Below are 18585 nucleotides of genomic sequence, written 5' to 3'. Positions count from 1 at the left end.
AATACCAGATTTCAGGACATACTACAGGGCAGTTGTAATCAAAACAGCATGGTACTGGTACAGAAACAGATGGATAGACCAATGGAACAGAATTGAAACACCAGAAATCAATCCAAACATCTACAGCCAACTTATATTTGATCAAGGATCTAAAACCAATTCCTGGAGCAAGGACAGTCTATTCAATAAATGGTGCTGGGAAAATTGGATTTCCACGTGCAGAATCATGAAGCAAGACCCCTACCTTACACCTTACACAAAAATCCACTCAACATGGATTAAAGACCTAAATCTACGACCTGACACCATCAAGTTACTAGAGAACATTGGAGAAACCCTTCAAGATATTGGCACAGGCAAAGAATTTCTGGAAAAGACCCGGGAGGCACAGGCAGTCAAAGCCAAAATCAACTATTGGGATTGCATCAAATTGAGAAGTTTCTGTACTGCAAAAGAAACAGTCAGGAGAATGAAGAGACAACCGACAGAATGGGAAAAAATATTTGCAAACTATGCAACAGATAAAGGGTTAATAACCAGAATCTACAAAGAGATCAAGAAACTCCACAAAAACAAAACCAACAACCCACTTAAGAGATGGGCCAAGGACCTCAATAGACATTTTTCAAAAGAGGAAATCCAAATGGCCAACAGGCACATGAAAAAATGTTCAAGGTCATTAGCAATCAGGGAAATGCAAATCAAAACCACAATGAGGTTTCACCTCACCCCGGTTAGAATGGCTCACATGCAGAAATCTACCAACAACAGATGCTGGCGAGGATGTGGGGAAAAAGGGACACTAACCCACTGTTGGTGGGAATGCAAACTGGTCAAGCCACTATGGAAGTCAGTCTGGAGATTCCTCAGAAACCTGAAGATAACCCTACCGTTCGACCCAGCCATCCCACTCCTTGGAATTTACCCAAAGGAATTTAAATTGGCAAACAAAAAAGCGGTCTGCACCCTAATGTTTATTGCAGCTCAATTCACAATAGCTAAGACCTGGAACCGACCTAAATGCCCATCAACGATAGACTGGATAAAGAAATTATGGGATATGTACTCTTTAGAATACTATACCGCAGTAAGAAACAACGAAATCCAGTCATTTGCAACAAAATGGAGGAATCTGGAACACATCATGCTGAGTGAAATAAGCCAGTCCCAAAGGGACAAATACCATATGTTCTCCCTGATTGGTGACGACTGACTGGACACCAAGAGGGAAACCTGTTGGAGTGAGGTGGACACTATGGGAAACGGTGGCTTGATCAGCATAGCCCTGACTGTTAATGAACAACTTAATACATTATCCCTCTTAGTAGTTTTTTTAATCTGTTCTACTTAATATGACTGATTTAGTTCTGTAATTGATGCACAGTTATTCTTAAGTGTTGAAAATTAACTGAAATATGATCCCTGTTGAACATGGGAGTGGGAATGGGAGAGGGAAGAGATGTATAATTTGGGACATGCTCAGGCTGACTTGCCCCAAGTGTTGGAGTTGGAAGCATACCAGGGGATTCCAATTCAATCCCATCGAGGTGGCATGTACCAATGCCATCTCACTGTTCCAGGTGATCAATTTCAGTTCACAGTTGGTCATGGTGGAGGGACTGGGAGTCAAAGGGAGCACATAGACAAGTCTAGTACCTGCTAACGCTAACCGATGGAGTAAATAAAGGGGAGAGTGATCCAACATGGGAAGTGAGATACTCAGCAGACTCATAGAATGGCAGATGTCCTAAATAGCACTCTGGCCTCAGAATCAGCCCTAAAGGCATTCGGATCTGGCTGAAAAGCCCATGAGAGTATTTCAGGCATGGAAAGCCAAGACACTCTGGCAAAAGATCTCTGTGAGTGAGATCCCAGTGGAAAGAACAGGTCATCAAAGAAGGAGGTACCTTTCTCTGAAGGGAGGAGAGAACCTCCACTTTGACTATGACCTTGTCTAAACAAGATAAGAGTCGGAGAACTCAGAGGGCTTCCATAGCCTTGGAAACTCATGACTAGAGCATGGGGAGATTACTGATGCCATAGACAGGAGTGTCAATTGGTAAAGTCAACAACAGGAGTCACTGTGCACTTACTCCTCATGTAGGATCTCTGTCCTTAATGTGCTGTGCATTGAGATTTAATGCTATAACGAGTACTCAAACAATATATTTCACTTTGTGTTTCTATGGGGGTACAAACTGTTGAAATCCTTACTTAATGCATACTAAACTGATCCTCTGTAAAAAAAAAAAAAAAAAAGAAATTATCAATTCCCAACTTGACTCTCACTGGGATTAAACATGACAATAGGTCTGCTCTGATTTCATCATCATTTAAAAAAAATCATCTATTATTTTTCACTTTATGTTTCTGTGTGGGAGCAAACTGTTGAAATCCATACTTAATGTATACTAAGCTGATCTTCTGTATATTAAGATAATCGAAAATGAATCTTGATGTGAATGGAAGGGGAGAGGGAGTGGGAAAGGGGAGGGTTGTGAGTGGGAGGGACGGTATCGGGGGAAGCCATTGTAATCCATAAGTCGTACTTTGGAAATTTATATTCATTAAATAAAAGTTTTAAAAAAAAAAAAAGAAAAGAAAAAGAAAAAGACAGCGAGCCCTTTCATGTTGGAGGAGCATGACTGCCATCCCTATCTCGAAAGACAGGCTAACGAGGGAAACGCATAACAGGCGTGTCGGGTCGTAGCCTTACGATGACAGGACAGCCTTCAGAGTGAGGACCCAGAGACCGGGGTGAACATCACCTTGCTGCGCATGCTCCATGAAGCAGTCTGATTGAACAGAGAGTGTAATCTCACACTGACAGACTGAGGGAGGCGGCAGCCCAGTAATTCTGGTCTGTTCAGATCCTTCGTGACTCTCGTATAGCTTTGCTTCCTCCTGCGCATGGGCAAGGCCCCTTCTGGAAGGGGAGCCCTGTGGCTTACAAGCAAAGTAGTCAGGGGCTGGCGCTGTGACATTAGGTTAAGCCCCCGCCTGCGGTACCAACATCCCATATGGGCCCCGGTTCCTGTCCTGGCTGCTGCTCTTCCAATCTAGCTCCCTGCTAGTGTGGCTGGAAAGACAGCGGAAGATATCCCAAGCGCACCCCCGTGGGAGACTCAGCAGAAGCTCTTGGCTCCCAATCGGCCCAGCTCCAGCCGTTACGGCCATCTGGGGGAACGAACTAGCAGACAGAAGACCTACCTCTTTGTCTTTCCCTCTCTCTGTCTGTAGTTCTGCTTGTGAAATAAAAAATAAATCTTAAAAAAAAAAAGTAGTTTCTTTACATTCAGCTCTTACACAGATCAGGGGAAGTAGAGTAATATTTTCAGGTTTTATGACTACCTTGGGGAAAAGATGTTCTGGCCTCTTTTTTACATTTTTTATTTATTTGGTTTCATTTTATTTGGAAGGCAGAGAGGATTCCCATCTACTGGTTCACTTCCCAAATGACCAGATCAGCCAAGGCTAGGCCAGGACAAAGCTGGGAGCCCAGAACTCAGTCCAGGTCCCCTATGTGGGTGGCAGGCACCCAACCACTTGAGCCATCACCTGCTGCCTCCCAAGGTGTGCATCTGCAGGAATCTGGAGAGGAAGCAGAGCAGAGACTTGAGCCAGGCACCCTGATTCGGGAGGCAGGTGTCCCAAGCAAGATCTTGACCATTCTGCCAAATGCCCAGCCCAGATGTTGATTTCGGTGACTCACCTTGGCGAAGAATTCTAATTTCTGTGGCTTGTCTTGGGGGGAAATGAGGGTGGAAGACAAGAGGGCAGGAGAGGATCAGGGAGAAGCTTCGCTTCTGCGGTCTTCACTTTGGGGGATCATTTTCTGAGCTCCAGGGCTGCACATCTAGTTGCCATATCCAACAAATCCAAATGGTGGACCTGAGAGTGAAGGCTGGCAGAGGGCAGGGCATCAGTGGAAACCTCTAAGCACCCAGGAGCACCGGGGACCGAGAACACACGAGGCCAGGAGGAGGGGGAGTGGCTCTTACCCACTGTGCAGCCTAAGCCTAGTGGCACGGGGAATGACTCTGGGGACACGGGCATCCCCTCCAGACTCTGCCTTCCTGGTTATCACTCTCTAGCTCAGTACCTGTTTCCTGTATTGAGCTCTGCACTTTCTAGGCAGACCCAGAAAACTAAGATGTAAATTATGCGTAAAGACAAATTGGTGCAGCTTCAAGTTGCACCATCAAAGTTGTTTGTGTAGAGTTTGTGTCAGCAAAAGGTCTTTTTTTTCTTTTTTTTTTTTCCTTTTTTCAAATATTTATTTATTTATTTGAAAGGCAGAGATACATAGAGAAACGGAGAAAGAGAGAGAGATTTTCCATCTGCTTGTTCACTCCCAAAATGGCCACAATGGCTGGGGCTGGGCCAGACCAAAGCCAGGAGCCAGTTGGGTCATCCTGGTCTCCCTCATGGGTGCAGGGATCCAAACACTTGGGCCATCCTCCACTGCTTATCCCAGGCCATTAGCAGGGAGCTGGATTCGAAGTGGAGCAGCAGGGACTCAAACCAGTGCCCATACAGGATGCTGGCACTGCAGGTGGAGGCTTAACCCTCTGCACCACAGTGCCAGCTCCGCAAGAGTTCTCATAAGGGTCCGAGAAATCGGGCAGGTGTTAAAACACGGAGTGTCCCTTTGGGTCAGCAGTACTTCTTCAGCAACGACAGTATCACACAGATCTGTTTTGCAACTTCCAGAAAAATCTTCCAACCAGAATTATGTTCAAACTTCTTTACAAATCCATTTTCCTGGAAGAGAGCAAATGTAACAGCTTTAGAATGAGTGGAGATTACATGTGCCAGCATAAAAAGCAAAGAACCTTCATTTTTTTTTTTTTTTTTGACAGGCAGAGTGGACAGTGAGAGAGAGACAGAGAGAAAGGTCTCCCTTTTACCGTTGGTTCACCCTCCAATGGCCACCGCAGCCGGTGCGCTGCAGCCGGTGTACCGCACTGATCCGAAGCCAGGAGCCAGGTGCTTCTCCTGGTCTCCCATGGGGTACAGGGCCCAAGTACTTGGGCCATCCTCCACTGCATTCCCGGGCCACAGCAGAGAGCTGGCCTGGAAGAGGGGCAACCGGGACAGAATCCGGCGCCCCGACCGGGACTAGAACCCGGTGTGCCGGCGCCACTAGGTGGAGGATTACCCTATTGAGCCACGGCGCCGGCCAAGAACCTTCATTTTAAATGATGTAAATAGGGCAAGTGTTTGGCACAGGGTTTAAGATGCCACTTAGGGTGACTACATTCCATATCAGAGTGCATGGGTTCGAGTCCCAGCTCCACCTCTGGTTTCAGCTTCCTGCTAATGTGCCCTGTGGAAGACAACAGATGATGGCTCAAGCACCTGGGTTCAAGCCACCCACTTGGGAGACCAGAATGAAGTACCTGGCCCCTGGCTTCAGGTTGGTCCAGCCTTGGCTGTTAGAAGCATTTGAGGAGTGAACCAGCAGGTAGAAGATTCTCTCTCTCTGCCTTCCATATACATAAAAATATATACTGCAAATAACCCGCTCTGTTCTTTTACTCCTTGTACTCTGTTCACCCTCATTTTTGTGCCCTGCTTCCAGGTCTGGTGTCCTCTACAGCAGCACTAACTGAGAGAGGTGTGAGCCATGTGTATAACTTTCATATTTTTGCAGCCATATTTTAAAATGTAAAAAGAAATAGGGACCGGTGTTATGGAGCAGCAGGTTAAGGAACCATCTGCAGTGCCAGCATCCTGTACGAGTGCCAGTTAGAGTCCTGGCTGCTCTGCTTCTGATCCAGCTCCCTGCTAATGCACCTGGGAAAGCAGCAGAAGAGGGCCCGAGTGCCACCATGTGGGAGACCTGGATGGAGTTCCAGGCTCCTGGCTTCAGCCTGGCCTTATCCTTGGCTGGTGTGGGCATTGGGGAGGGAACCAGTAAATGGAAGATGTCTCTCTCTCTCTCTCTCTCTTCTATCTCTATTTCTGGTTTTCAAATAAAATTTTTTTAATTTATTTACTTGAAAGTCAGAGTTACATAGAGAAGGAGAGGCAGAGAGAGAGAGGTCTTCCATCCACTGGTTCACTCCCCAGTTGGCCGCGACAGCCGGAGCCATGCCGATCTGAAGCCAGCAGCCAGGAGCTTCTTCCCAGTCTCCCCCGTGGGTGCAGGGGTCCAAGCATTTGGGCCATCTTCTACTGCTTTCCCAGGCCATAGCAGAGAGCTGGATCGGAAGTGGGATAGCTGGGTCTCAAAGCAGCGCCCATATGGGATGCCAGCACTGCAGGTGGTGGCTTTACCCACTACGCCACAGCCGACCCCTCAAATAAAATTGTTTAATTTAAAATTTTCCTTTAATGATATTCTGTGTATGTATGCAAATAAAGGTAATAGATATAAAATAGACATACAAGTAAGAATGCAGGGTGCCTTCAGGCATGCAGCAGGAAAGAAGGTATGCCCAGGTGTGATTCTTTCTGGGAAGGGTGACAGTGCATTAACTTCAGCCACCTTGGTTTCAAGAAAGCTAAGGCTCAGGTGGCTTTACGGCACTGCTGTGGACAGGTGTCCCCTCCAACGCTCCTGTTGAACTTGAATTGCCCTCATGAAGGTATTAAGAGGTAATCAGGGCCGGTGCCGCGGCTCACTAGGCTAATCCTCCGCCTTGCAGCACCCGTACACCGGGTTCTAGTCCTGGCTGGGGTGCCGGATTCTGTCCCGGTTGCCCCTCTTCCAGGCCAGCTCTCTGCTGTGGCCAGGGAGTGCAGTGGAGGATGGCCCAAGTGCTTGGGCCCTGCACCCCACAGGAGACCAGGAGAAGCACCTGGCTCCTGCCATCTGATCAGCGCGGTGCGCCGGCTGATCTGAAGGAGCCATTGGAGGGTGAACCAACGGCAAAGGAAGACCTTTCTCTCTGTCTCTCTCACTGTCCACTCTGCCTGTCAAAAAAAAAAAAAAAAAAAAGAGGTAATCAGGCCACAGTGGGCACTGCCCCCAGAAGTGGATAAGACTGTTAGTGTGAGCGGGTTAGTTATTAAAGAAAGAAGCTGAGCCCCTTTCCTCTCTCTCTCTCAATCCCCCCCACCCCTCCTTCCCAGGGCTTCTGTTAGAGCAGCAGAAACTGGACCAGCACATGTATTGTGTCACTAACCCCAAGAAAACCAGACCTCGGGATTTTTTTTTTTTTTTTTTTTGACAATGTAGGCAAAGCCGTGATCTCCTGTCCCCTTCTCTACGGAGCGTTCACTACCCATTCAGGAAATAGTGGGCACTGGCCACCTGCCAGGTCCCACCTGAGGCAGGGGAGCCACGCAGCATCCCTGCCCTCACTAAGCTCCCGTCCTCATCGCTGCAACCCTCAATAAACAAAGAGGCCAGAAAGCACACGGCGTGACGTCAGCTGTGCCAACTGTTATGAAGGACACACGGCGGGGTACGGGGACAGGGGGGCGGTGGGCCTGTCAAGGGGGCTCCAGGAGGACTCCTCCGAGGACCACAGAGACCTGACGGGAAGAAAGGACGAGGCTGCCCCAGGCGGCAGCCCTGCCCGAGCCAGCGCAGATGCCCCGAGGGCGTGGTGCGTGAGAGGTCGTTAGAGACCAGAGTCCAGCAGTCAGGACTTTGCCTTCTTGTCACCAGAGAGAAGGGCTTTGATCTTGGACAGGATTTTTTTTTTTTTTTTTTTTTTTGACAGACAGAGTAGACAGTGAGAGAGAGAGACAGAGAGAAAGGTCTTCCTTTGCTGTTGGTTCACCCTCCAATGGCCACTGCGGCCGGCGCACCGCGCTGATCCGAAGCCAGGAGCCAGGTGCTTCTCCTGGTCTCCCATGGGGTGCAGGGCCCAAGCACTTGGGCCATCCTCCACTGCACTCCCTGGCCACAGCAGAGAGCTGGCCTGGAAGAGGGGCAACCGGGACAGAATCCGGCGCCCCGACCGGGACTAGAACCCGGTGTGCCGGAGCCGCAAGGCGGAGGATTAGCCTAGTGAGCCACAGCGCCGGCTCTGATCTTGGACAGGATCTAATTCAAATTATTAAACTGTCACTCTGGGGGTGTTTGTGCATGGCTGAGACGCTGTTGAGAATCCTGCATCCCATGTGGGAGTGCCTGGGTTCGAGTCTCAACTCCACTCCGAATCACAGCCTCCTGCTAAGAACCCAAGCACGTGAGCCCTGCCACCCACATGGGAGACCTAGCTCAGTCTCCCGGCTCCGAGCAACCACCCTGACCATTCTGAGTTTTTGCGGGTGTTTGGGGAGTAAACCAGTGAATGGAAGATCTCCCTCTCTGCCTTTCAAATAAATCGATATAATTAAAGTTTTTAAATAAGTAAGTAAGTGTATGATAAATACCACGCCTGCTGTTCCATGGAGGAGGACAGACATAGCAGGTGAAGGCTGGAAGCAGGGAGGCTGCTAAGAGGCTACGGATGGAGTCAGGTGAGAGAGGGGGGCCCTGAGGCACTGGACAGACTGCATGTCACAGGTGCGGCCAGCCGGACGAGCTGACGCACTGCACGTGGGCCCGAGGGCGAGGAGTCGGGGCTGGGGCTCACGGCTGGAGAACTTTCCGGGAGGACTCCCAGGGGCAAGGGGCTTTGTCTAACACCTCTGTCAGGGCCTGCATTTCTGCATTGCTTGAAATAGGTTTCACTTTGCTTTTCAGTAAACGATTTCAAAATCTAGGCTAAAACACAAAATGACTATAAGAAGACTTATTGAATGGACTTAGATAAATAAATAAGCGTATTTAGTCAAAGGCCTGAACCAACACTTAAGATTGGGTTCCTCACTGCTACATGAACAAACCAAACACACAGTTCACAAACTGAAGGTCTCTGCACCTGGTTATGTGGCCTCAAATAGATTAGACCAAGAAGGAGAAAGGCTTTGAACATGTGGGCTACTGGGAAAGCACCAACTCTGACTGTACTCTCTTACTTTCAAAGGGGGCTTTCTTGGGGAATTAGAATAGTTTTTTAAGAACTATATATTTAAATCTCTTAGAATTCCCCCATATAACCCTCACAGTTGAATAGCATTTGACAGTTTACAAAGCACTTCTACAAAAATGCCTTCTAGGGGCCAGCGTGTGGCTCAACAGGTTAAGCCGCCACCTGCAATGCTGGCATCCCATAGGCTGATTCGAGTCCCAGCTGTTCCACTTCAGTCCAGCTCCCTGATAATGCACCTGGGAAAGCAGCAGAAGATGGCCATGTACGTGGGCCCCTGCACTTACGTGGGAAACTGAGATGGAGTTCCAGGTTCCTGTCTTCTGCCTGGCCCAATATTGGCTATTATGGCCATCTGGGGGAGTGAGCCAGTGGATGGAAGATCTGTCTCTCTCTCTCTCTCTCTCTCTGTCTTTGTCTCTGTCTCCATAAGTCTGCCTTTCAAATAAATAAATTAATTTTAAAAAACTCTTTTAATCCTCATAAGGGAGCTACTGTGGTCATCGTTATATATTCTGTATATAATATATATTATCATATTGTATCACATCATCTTGTTCTACACATTATATAGCAGGAATCTGAATGTCAGGGTACTTCAGCGACTTATCCAAGGCTGCACCTCTCACGAATGGAGGAGCAGGATTCAAACCTCCAGGCTTAGTGTTAATTCATTCAATTGTTCCATTCACAAATATGGGTCGAGGACCTTCTGTGCCACAGGCTCTGTGCTAAGTCTGAGGGGCACAGGATGTACTGAGTTGACGTGGTGTCTCTTGCCTGCGGCAAAGGGCCACCTGTTCTTTCCACTCCACTAGCACAGGAAAGCCACCGGACTCGAGAGAGGACAATCCCGAGGGCTGCAGCAGGTTTCGTCTCAAGCACATTCCCGAAGCTTCTAGGAACCAGTCTTTCCTTGTGCATGCTAAAGGCGCCCAAAACCAAAATAAACACCCTAGCTCTCCAGTGAGAAACGTATGGAAACTGCACCTTCACCGATTTCAGCACTTCCAACTGACAGAGGGGACAGGGATAAATGATAGTAAATATGGGAGAGGAAGGAAAAAAAATGAGAAGCTGCAAAAGGAAGGAGGGAAGGAAAGAAGGAGGCAAAAATGAGAGAGAGAATACGGTATGAGATTAGGAGTGAGTGCCATTATTGATACACCATTCGCGATGACTAATAACTAACTGCAGTTGGCCACCTTTAATCAGAACCTCTCAGGGGAAGCTAGGCCATACACCCACTAATAGGAACAATAACCCCAGACCTGTATTGTGTGCTCAATTGCAAGAACTGACCTGGGGGCTTTATATCTATTAACTGATTAGATTCCTGTGCCGGTCCCAGGAGGTAAGTTGCAATCCTCTGCTGGTTTTACAGATAAGAAAACAAGGCTTGGAGAAGGCAGCCAATTTCTTCAAGTCACACAGGTGGTACACACTGGAGGAACTCAGGTCTGTCTGGCTGAGTGCTCACACACCACCTTCCTTTTTTTTTTTTTTTTTTTTTTTTTTTTTTGAGACAGAGACAGAAACAGACACAGACAGACAGTTCCCATTTGCTCGCTTACTTCCCCAAAAGCCTACAACAGTGGGGCTGGCCCCCGGCTGAAATCAGGAGCTGTAAGTAATCCAGGTCTCCCACATGGTGGCAGAGACCCAAGTACTTGAGCCTGGCTGCCTCCCAGGGTCTGCATTAGCAGGAAGCTGGAGTCAGGACAGGTCCTGCGATCTGGGACAAGGGCATCCTGACCAGCATCTTACTGGCCAGCCCAACCCCCATCCTACATTACTGATCAGAAACTTTCCATAAAGTCTTTCATGATCACTGATTTCTTGAGTTTTCTCAGAAGAGTAGAACATGAGAAGTTAGCGCTCGTGTCTGGATAAAACCGTGAAAGGCCCCTTCCACTCTGCCCCTCTTCTTGTGGGCCTCCTGATTCTCCCGGCCTGGGCAGGTGATGGTGCATCCCCTCCCCTCCCCCCCGGAAACACACTCTTGTGCAGATCTGTCAAAGTCATCATGAAAAGCAGCTGTCAGGTTGCCAGGCCAGCACGCTGTCATCAACACGATCAGCGTCTCCTGTGAGCCACAGATGGCGCAACGAGATTGCTTAGACATGACATCCGAGAGTGTTCCCCTGGGAAGTGCGTCCTGCCGTACTCCATGCTCACACATGCTCCTGAGCCATCTCCACGAGACGAGCCCACTTCCAGGAATTCTCCACCGCACTGTTACACCCCTCCCTCATGACTTAGCAGTCCCAGAAGCTCACAACACTTCTTGTGAATGAGTTATAATTGGCAGCACCCGTGTTCCAAGGCACCGGGGAGGCAGACCAAGCCCATAGACCTTGCAAACTGGGGTTTTCCCCCAGGCTCTTCCGTGGGCCTCTGTGCTGGAGAATTTTTGCCGTCACTGGAAACCTACACGGTGCAGCTGAACTTTCCATCCGCCCTTCAGCATAGCTTTCCCGCCACCAACCGGAAGAAAACAGAGCCAAACTCCTCACAAGCTTTCCCCGCCCCCGCCCCCGCCCCAAGTCAGAGCTAAGAGTTCAGGAAGAAGAAAGTGACCGGGAAAGGGGAGTGATTGCAGTCAGGCCTAACAGGAAGGCCTTAGACATACGGCAAAGGCATCAAGGGAAAGATTAATAAATGTGATTGCATCAAACTTTTAAACGTTTACATGACTGAAGACAGCTGTAGCTTTAAAAGGTAATTTGCAAATTAGAATATACCTGCCGCATACATAAAAATGATCTGTATCCAGAATATTCAGAAATTCCCTATAAATCACTAAGAAAATACAATTTAGTAAGAAAATGAGCAAAAGACTGACAGGCAACAGCCGGAATAAGAATATCAAATGGCGAGGAAACATGACAAGCTGGTTAACCTTACTAGTAATCAAGGAAACAGGAATTAAAACAAGATGAACTAAATATTTTAAATTTTTTTTACTTATTTATGTATTATTTGAAAGGCATAAAGAGAGAGAAGCAGAGATCTCTCATCCACTGGTTTATTCCCCAAATACCCACAGCAGCTGAAAACAGGAGCCAGAAACTCAATCCAGGTCTTCCACACGGGTGGCAGGGCCCCAACCGCTTGAACCATCACCTGCGGCCTCCCAGGGTGCACACTGGTAGGAAGCTGGAATAGGGAGCAAAGCCAGGCCTTGAACTGAACCCAGGCGCTCCAATATGGGATTCAGGTGTCCAAGTGGCATCTTAACCACTGTGCCAAACACCCGCCCCACCCAAATGTAACCAGATGTTAACCGTCTTGGGGAGGCGGAAGCGCTGGCTATTCTGACGAGCTGCCGATGAAACAGACTTTGCAGGCAAGACACTCTGCTCAGGGCAACAGTCCAGTAGACGAGAAAATGTACATACACCATGACCTAGCAATTCCATTAACGCAACACCCACACGCACAAGGGGAGAGAGACAGGTAAAGTAGTCAACGAAGCATTGTTGCTGAGGGCAAGCCTGGAAAGAACCTAGATGTCCATCAGCCGTGAATGGCCAGCGATTCCCTAGCACTCACATACGGGGCACTCTGAACTCCACATGGGAACTCCGAAATGTCGTGCAACATAGAAGTCACAAGGAAGTTCATTCTGATGCAGGTAAGTGGTGAAACCCGCGTCTCCAAGGGGTCACCAGAAAGGTCACGAGATGAAAAAACTGCACGTGGCTTTCACAAAATCTTTGCACCGAGTAAACTGCTTTTTAACCCCCCTTCTCCATGAATTTATTGACGTACCCTCAAATTTTATATACCCTCGAGTGAAAAAAAATTTTGCAGAATAAGTAATATGTACTATTTTTATTTATAGAGAAAAAAATTTTGCCAACAAGTGCTCTGTATAATTTCTATAGAGAGAGTCAGTAAATGCAGTTTGCTTGGAAGATAATTGATAACAGTGGTTGTCTCTCAGGAGAGGTAAATCCAGGATTGGGGGTTGGCAAGAAGACCCATGGGGACACAAATGCTTTTAGGAAATAAATATCAAGGGACAGCATCATGGCACAGCAGATTAAGCTGCCACTTGGGACATCTGCATTCCACGTCAGATTGCTGGTTCAAGTCTCAGATCCTCCGCTTCTTTTTTATTTTTTTAAATAATTATTTATTTTATTTGAAAGTCAGAGTTACATAGAGAGAGAAGGAGAGGGAGGGAGAGAGAGAGAGAGAAAGAGAGACATCTTCCATCCACTGGTTCACTCCCCAGTTGGCCGCAACAGCCGGAGCTGTGCCTATCCGAAGCCAGGAGCCAGGAGCTTCCTCTAGGTCTCCCACACGGGTGCAAGGGCCCAAGCACTTGGGCCATCTACTGCTTTCCCAGGCCATAGCAGAGAGCTGCCGGAAGTGGAGCAGCCGGGACTCAAACTGGTGCCCATAATGGATGCCGGCACTGCAGGCTGCAGCTTTACCCACTGTGCCACAGTGCCAGCCCCAGATCCTCCACTTCTAATCTGGCTTCCTGCTAATGTACCTGGGAGGCAGTAGATGATAGCCCAATTCATGGGCCCCTGCTACCCCTGTGGGAGACTGGATTGAGTTCTGGGCTCCTGGCTTTGACCTGGCCCAGCCCAGGCTATTGTGAACATTTGGGGAGTGAACCAGAGATGGAAGATTCCCTCTCTCTCTCCCCCCCCTTCCTTTGTGAATTTCTCTCTCTCACTCACTTTGCCTTTGAAATAAATAATCCTTTAAAAATATTAAAATAAAGATTTAAAATAAACAAATATTTTGTGTCTACTGGGACACGAAAGAAAGCATACCTATCCAGCTGTGAAAGGTTTCTTTCCAAAATGAGTCCCAGTACAGGCCCTTACACAGTCTCGGCTTTGGAGACACTAATTATAAAGACTTTACTGGAAACTTCTTGAATAAAGGTTCTTGTCAGTGATGCAGTCTATTATTTGTTTTCAACAAGTTTTAACAGCCCAGCATTTGTCGAATTAGATCACTTAGAATTATCTTTGTAGGCAATGAACTTACAAAACTCTACCCCTGTCTTCTCTCAGTTCAGAAGTACCTAAACCTAACACCAGCTCCGTCTGTACTAACTCTATCACGACCACCTAGCAAAAGCTAAGTGCTGGGTGACAGTGTCTGTGGTGCAGAATGTCAAGATGCCTTGGAAAGACACTGTGTCAGTGCCCAGACCTCACTGCTGTCACCGAGACTGTACAGACTAAAAACTCAAATATCTTGGCGCTATAAAGTTCTAGGACTCATTGGAAGTCAGCCAGAGAGGTTTTTCTTTCCATTTTAAAAAATAGGAAAAAAAATACCTCTAAATGCAAATCAGCCAAGGAATGCAGAGCCTTAGGTAGACAGATGGTTTGTGGTGGTATTATTTGAAAGAGCAGGGCAGCTCCCAATACCCATTTCATAGCACAGGACAACAGCGAAGCTTTCCGTCACACATACCCAGCCTCCGTTTTGCCTTATCCATTCTCCCATCCTCCTCGTTATGAACTCAGCCACAAAATAAGGGATGGACTTGAACGTGTCCACATCTGGAACAGCCTGCTCCTGGAGGAGCTTCTTGGCCAGGACCCCTTCGAATGCAAATATGGTCACAATCCTGCCCCAGTTGATCACACCATCCTCAAACTCTTTCTCCATCACTTGGTTGAAAATTGTCCTGGCAGTCTCGACGGACGCGACAGGCACATTGTGCAGGTACGGTTGCAGAGCCTCTTCCACTTCTTGCTGGATGGAGAAGGTGACGTTCTGCAGCACCCTGGACGTTTTGCTCGGTCCCAGTCCAGGCTGTGGCGTCTTCAGGATGTACAGCAGATAGTCCTGAGCCAGTGTGTGCACATAGCCAAACTCGCAGTCACTCATCTTCTGCTGCTCGGAGAGCAGAGCCGGTGACTGCTTCTTCTGGAAGCTTCCGAAGCCCTGGGAGGCGAACATTTAAACAGAGGCTGACAGGGTAGTGGCTCATGACGGTATCTGGAAGTTGGTGGAATTTCACGTCCTTCCTGTTACTCATGTTCGTGTGGGCTGTCCGCGAAAAGAGAAAGTTGAAATTCGAAAGAGGAGATTTTCTCAGATGTATGCAACTTCCTTATCCTGTGACTGACGCCCCGGGGTAAATGCGAGGGTAGAAAGAACTTGAGATCTTTGCACGCTGCTAGTGGGAGTGGAGGATAGTACAACCCCCCTGGGAAAAAGCGTGGAAGATCCTTAAAAAGCTAAAGGTACAGTTACCAAAAGCCCCAGCAATGCCATGTGTAAGTATAGACACAAAAGAACTGAAGTAGGGCCTCCAGCAAATACTTACACTTGGACTTGAGTATCCAGCGTTATTCACAATGTTGCCTTTGAGTTGGCAACATCCCAAATTGTCATCAACAGGTGAATGGACAAGTACACTGTCCCGCCATGAAAGGAAATGAAGATCTGGCACCTGCCACACAGGTAAGACCTGCCCGGGGCAGAGCCAGGAGCTGGGGGCTCCAGCCAGGTCTCCCACGTGGGCGGCAGGGACCCGAGTGCTGGAGACATCACCTGCTGCCCCCCAGGGTGTGCATCAGCAGGGAGCCGCAGCAGAAGCAGATGTGGAACTATGCAGTTACTCTGATACAGGAAGCGGTATCCCAAGAGGTGGCTTAACCCGCAGCGCCCCAGCAGCCGCGCCTCGGACTTGCGTGTCTGAGCTATCGCCAGAGGGCTCAGGAGGAGGGAAGAGGTGCCGCCCAGGGTGCTCCTCAGTGGGACTGCAGCCGCCATGGGAACACACCTCCCAGCCTGCAGGAGAGTAGGCGACACGGGCCTCGCTGCCAGGCTGCGAGTGCATCCCGGACTGCACAGAGGCCACCCTGCCCCCAGGCCGCCCCGCCAGTCCTAACCAGGGTGCCCCCACCCACTCCTGGCCTGTCGCTGAGGCTCAGGCTTCCCTGCTGGCTCTGGGGAAGCCTGCCCTCCCTGCCCATCGTGCACCCCGCCCACCCTCCGGCCTTCCTCTCCCTAGGGGTCAGCCCTGTTGCAGTCCGACACCTCTCCAGCCTCCTCCCCACCTTCCCTCCCAGGGGTTTTCCCCGGCAGTCCTCTTGCCCGTCTAGCAAGTCCCTTCACGGCCTTTGCTCTGTGGACTCCAGGACTGACCCGGGGACGGAGGAGCCACTCCTGCAGGCTTCCCCCGGGGAAGTCCTCCCGGGATCCACCTCCATGCACGGCTCTGTAATGCCTGATCCTCTGGGTCCAAAATCAGCTGCTTTAAAATTGTTTCACTATCCCGACTTCCCTTCATTCATTCATTGAATTTTAATTTTTATCTATTTGTGGATTTATTTCGGAGTGGGAAGATGTGTGTGTGTGTGTGTGTGTGTATGTGTGTGTATAGATAGAGACACAGAGAGAGAGGGAGAGAGAGAGGGAGAGAGAGAGGGAGAGAGAGAGGGAGAGAGAGAGAGAGAGAGTTTTCGCATCTGCTGGTTCACTCCCCAAATGCCAGCAAGGGCCCCGAGCAGGAGCCTGGCACTCCATCCTGATCTCCCCTGTGAGTGACAGAAGCCAGCCACTTAAGCCAGGACACCACCTCCCGGGGAGCACGTAAGCAGGAAACTGGATCTGGGAGTGGAGCCAGGTTCTGGAAGCAGGCACTGCGCTCCAGGAGGCTGCGTCCCAGCCAGGGTCTCAACCCCTAGGCCGAATGCCTGGGGCCGCTTTGAAATATTTCAAGAGGCTTCCGCATAGTTGCTTCCAAATAGAGACAAGAGGGAGGAAGACAAAGTCCTCTCCGAAGGAAAATGCTTTCTTTGTATAAAATTCAAAAGGGCTAGGTTGGGGAAGAGGGAGGTGCGGGTCAGAGAAAAGTGCTGGCCACAAAGCAGACGGGAAGGTGGGGAACCCCTTTCCCAGTGCCACTGTAATCTGAGCCTGCAATCACCAGGGTTGCAGATACAGGCCAGCAAGGACCCACTGTGGCTCCAAGGATGGGCTCCCATGTGGTAACTGACCGCCACCCCTCTCCCCTAAAAACAAACGAGGGGCCAGCATTGTGACCTAAGGGGTAAAGTCGCCACCTTGTGATGCCTCCACGAAGACGGGGAGCGACATAATGGTGCTGTGACTCGGATATGAAGCCTAGGCAGGGCTTAGTGTCGTTCCTCCATGAAGAGGGGGAGCGACATAATGGTGCCGTGACTCGGATAGGAAACCTAGGAGGGAAGAAGTGGAAAATACCAGAGAGAGAGACTAGCAAACAGCGTAGGGAAAAGCCGGACGAAAAAGGTGCCGGAAGAAACTATTGAAAGCCTAGGCATAGACTCAGATACGGACTACGGACTACGGGGGGAAGCTGGGAGAAATCTCTAAGGTCGAAAGCGAAAGTGAAAGCTAGAACAAACAGACTCGGATACGGACTGTGGGGAGAGGCCAGGAGAAATGAGGGAGGAATATTGTTGGAGGAAAGCTTGGGGAAACATACCGGGTAGAGAAAAATGTTAGGGAAATTGAAGCCGCGGGGGGCAGGCCGAGGCGGAAACGAAAGCCACTTTGGGATTCTCAAGTTAGCCCGGGAATAGGGGGCGAAAAGTTAAAACCAGAAGCGGAAACGTAAGCCTGGTTGGGATCCGTCTGATTAGCCCGGGGAGCAAAGGACGGGAAGCCAAACCGTGGGGCGGAGACGTAAGCTGGGTTGAATTCGCCAGGCTAGCCCGGGGAACTTAGATTGAATGCTAGTGGCGGAGACGTGAGCTGACGCTGTGTGGTTCGCGGAGGCTGCCGCGCGCAGAGAGAGCGTGCGGGGCACAAGTAGGTAGGGAACGCAGGGCTAGCGCGGAGACCGCGGAGTGTGCGCGCAAAGCCGAGCCGCGCAGAGCCGCGAAGCCGCGCAGATGAGAGAGGCGCGGGCTGAAGCGGCTCAGAGCCGGAAAGCCGCCGAGAAGCAGCCTCGGGGCGGGCGCCGGAAAGCCGCAGGGATAAGAGAAACAGAAGTTTAGAAGTAAAATGAGAGAAATGGGAATGTTGGCAGACAGAAGTAAAATGGGAGAAATAGGAATGCCCGGAGATAGAGAAATAGAGAAATAGAAAGGCCTCCCTACAATACTGCAATTAGAAGGCTTGGATTCGGTCTGCCCGATTAGTGAGGCGATGAGCACCTGCGGCGGCTAGCAGCTTATGCGCCGCAGGTCACCGAAGACAGGTATGAATTAACATCAGTAAGGCCTCCCCACAATACAGCAATTAGGAGGCTTGGATTCGGTCTGCCTGATTAAGGCGGTAAGCGCCAGCAGGCGGCTCGACCAAAGTATGAGCTGCAGGTCACCGAACACAGGCACACATCAGCGCCTAAAAACCTCCTCACAACATGGCGAAGAGAGGACCCGGATTCGGTTTGCCTGATTGATAGGACTTGTAAGAACCTGTGGCAACTCTAGCAAGTAGAGCAGAGTGTGTGCCGCGGGACACCGAAGACAGGCGCGTATCAACGCCAAAAAATAAAAAGAAAGGGGGATCTGTGGGGAGCAGCCCGGACTGGACTGAGTTACTGGAATTAAGACTTATTCTATGCATCTGCTCTCCCACAATATGGCGCTGGGAGAGAAGTAAACAGCTTCTGCACAGCTGCCTCCAGTTCAACCAATAAACTGTAGGACTTGCTCCTGATTGGAGGAGA

The 18585-nt window shown here is 49.5% G+C and overlaps 1 protein-coding gene and 1 long non-coding RNA gene across 6 annotated transcripts; one reads left to right on the top strand and one right to left on the bottom strand.

Annotated features, from left to right (window-relative positions):
• Positions 1 to 954: 954 nt before the first annotated feature.
• On the bottom strand, positions 955 to 14852 carry BCL2A1 (BCL2 related protein A1). Of its 2 annotated transcripts, none has more exons than XM_070054604.2 (2): positions 14246 to 14852; positions 955 to 4764 (listed from the first exon to the last, which is right to left on the bottom strand). In XM_070054604.2, exon 1 carries the CDS (start codon positions 14802 to 14804, stop codon positions 14280 to 14282), a length of 525 nt encoding a protein of 174 aa, XP_069910705.2. In that variant the 5' UTR covers positions 14805 to 14852; the 3' UTR covers positions 955 to 4764; positions 14246 to 14279. The 2 variants fall into 2 exon arrangements, with proteins under 2 accessions (XP_069910705.2, XP_069910704.2); XM_070054603.2 differs by having other exon boundaries at positions 14385 to 14852.
• Positions 6981 to 17954, top strand: LOC138844753 (uncharacterized). 4 transcript variants are annotated; one of them, XR_016217654.1, is made up of 3 exons: positions 6981 to 12570; positions 15321 to 15383; positions 15488 to 17954. It is a non-coding gene; the product is annotated as an uncharacterized LOC138844753 (long non-coding RNA). The 4 variants fall into 4 exon arrangements; XR_011381077.2 differs by lacking the exon at positions 6981 to 12570 and adding an exon at positions 14874 to 15163; XR_016217652.1 differs by having other exon boundaries at positions 15321 to 17954.
• The last annotated feature ends 631 nt before the right edge of the window (positions 17955 to 18585 follow it).

This window comes from Oryctolagus cuniculus, chromosome 12 (genome assembly GCF_051225735.1).
Source record: "Oryctolagus cuniculus isolate XC-2025 breed Fujian yellow rabbit chromosome 12, ASM5122573v1, whole genome shotgun sequence".
Taxonomy (NCBI): Eukaryota; Metazoa; Chordata; class Mammalia; order Lagomorpha; family Leporidae; genus Oryctolagus; species Oryctolagus cuniculus.
This window is presented reverse-complemented; position numbering and strand designations above follow the sequence as displayed.

Excerpts from the sequence above, each read along its gene's own strand:
- BCL2A1 (XM_070054603.2), bottom strand. The coding sequence starts at position 14,804 with ATGAGTGACTGCGAGTTTGGCTATGTGCACACACTGGCTCAGGACTAT. Across the intron at positions 4,765-14,384 it reads TAAGGCAAAACGGAGGCTGG|GAAAATGGATTTGTAAAGAA; the intron begins GTATGTGTGACG and ends GCTCTCTTCCAG.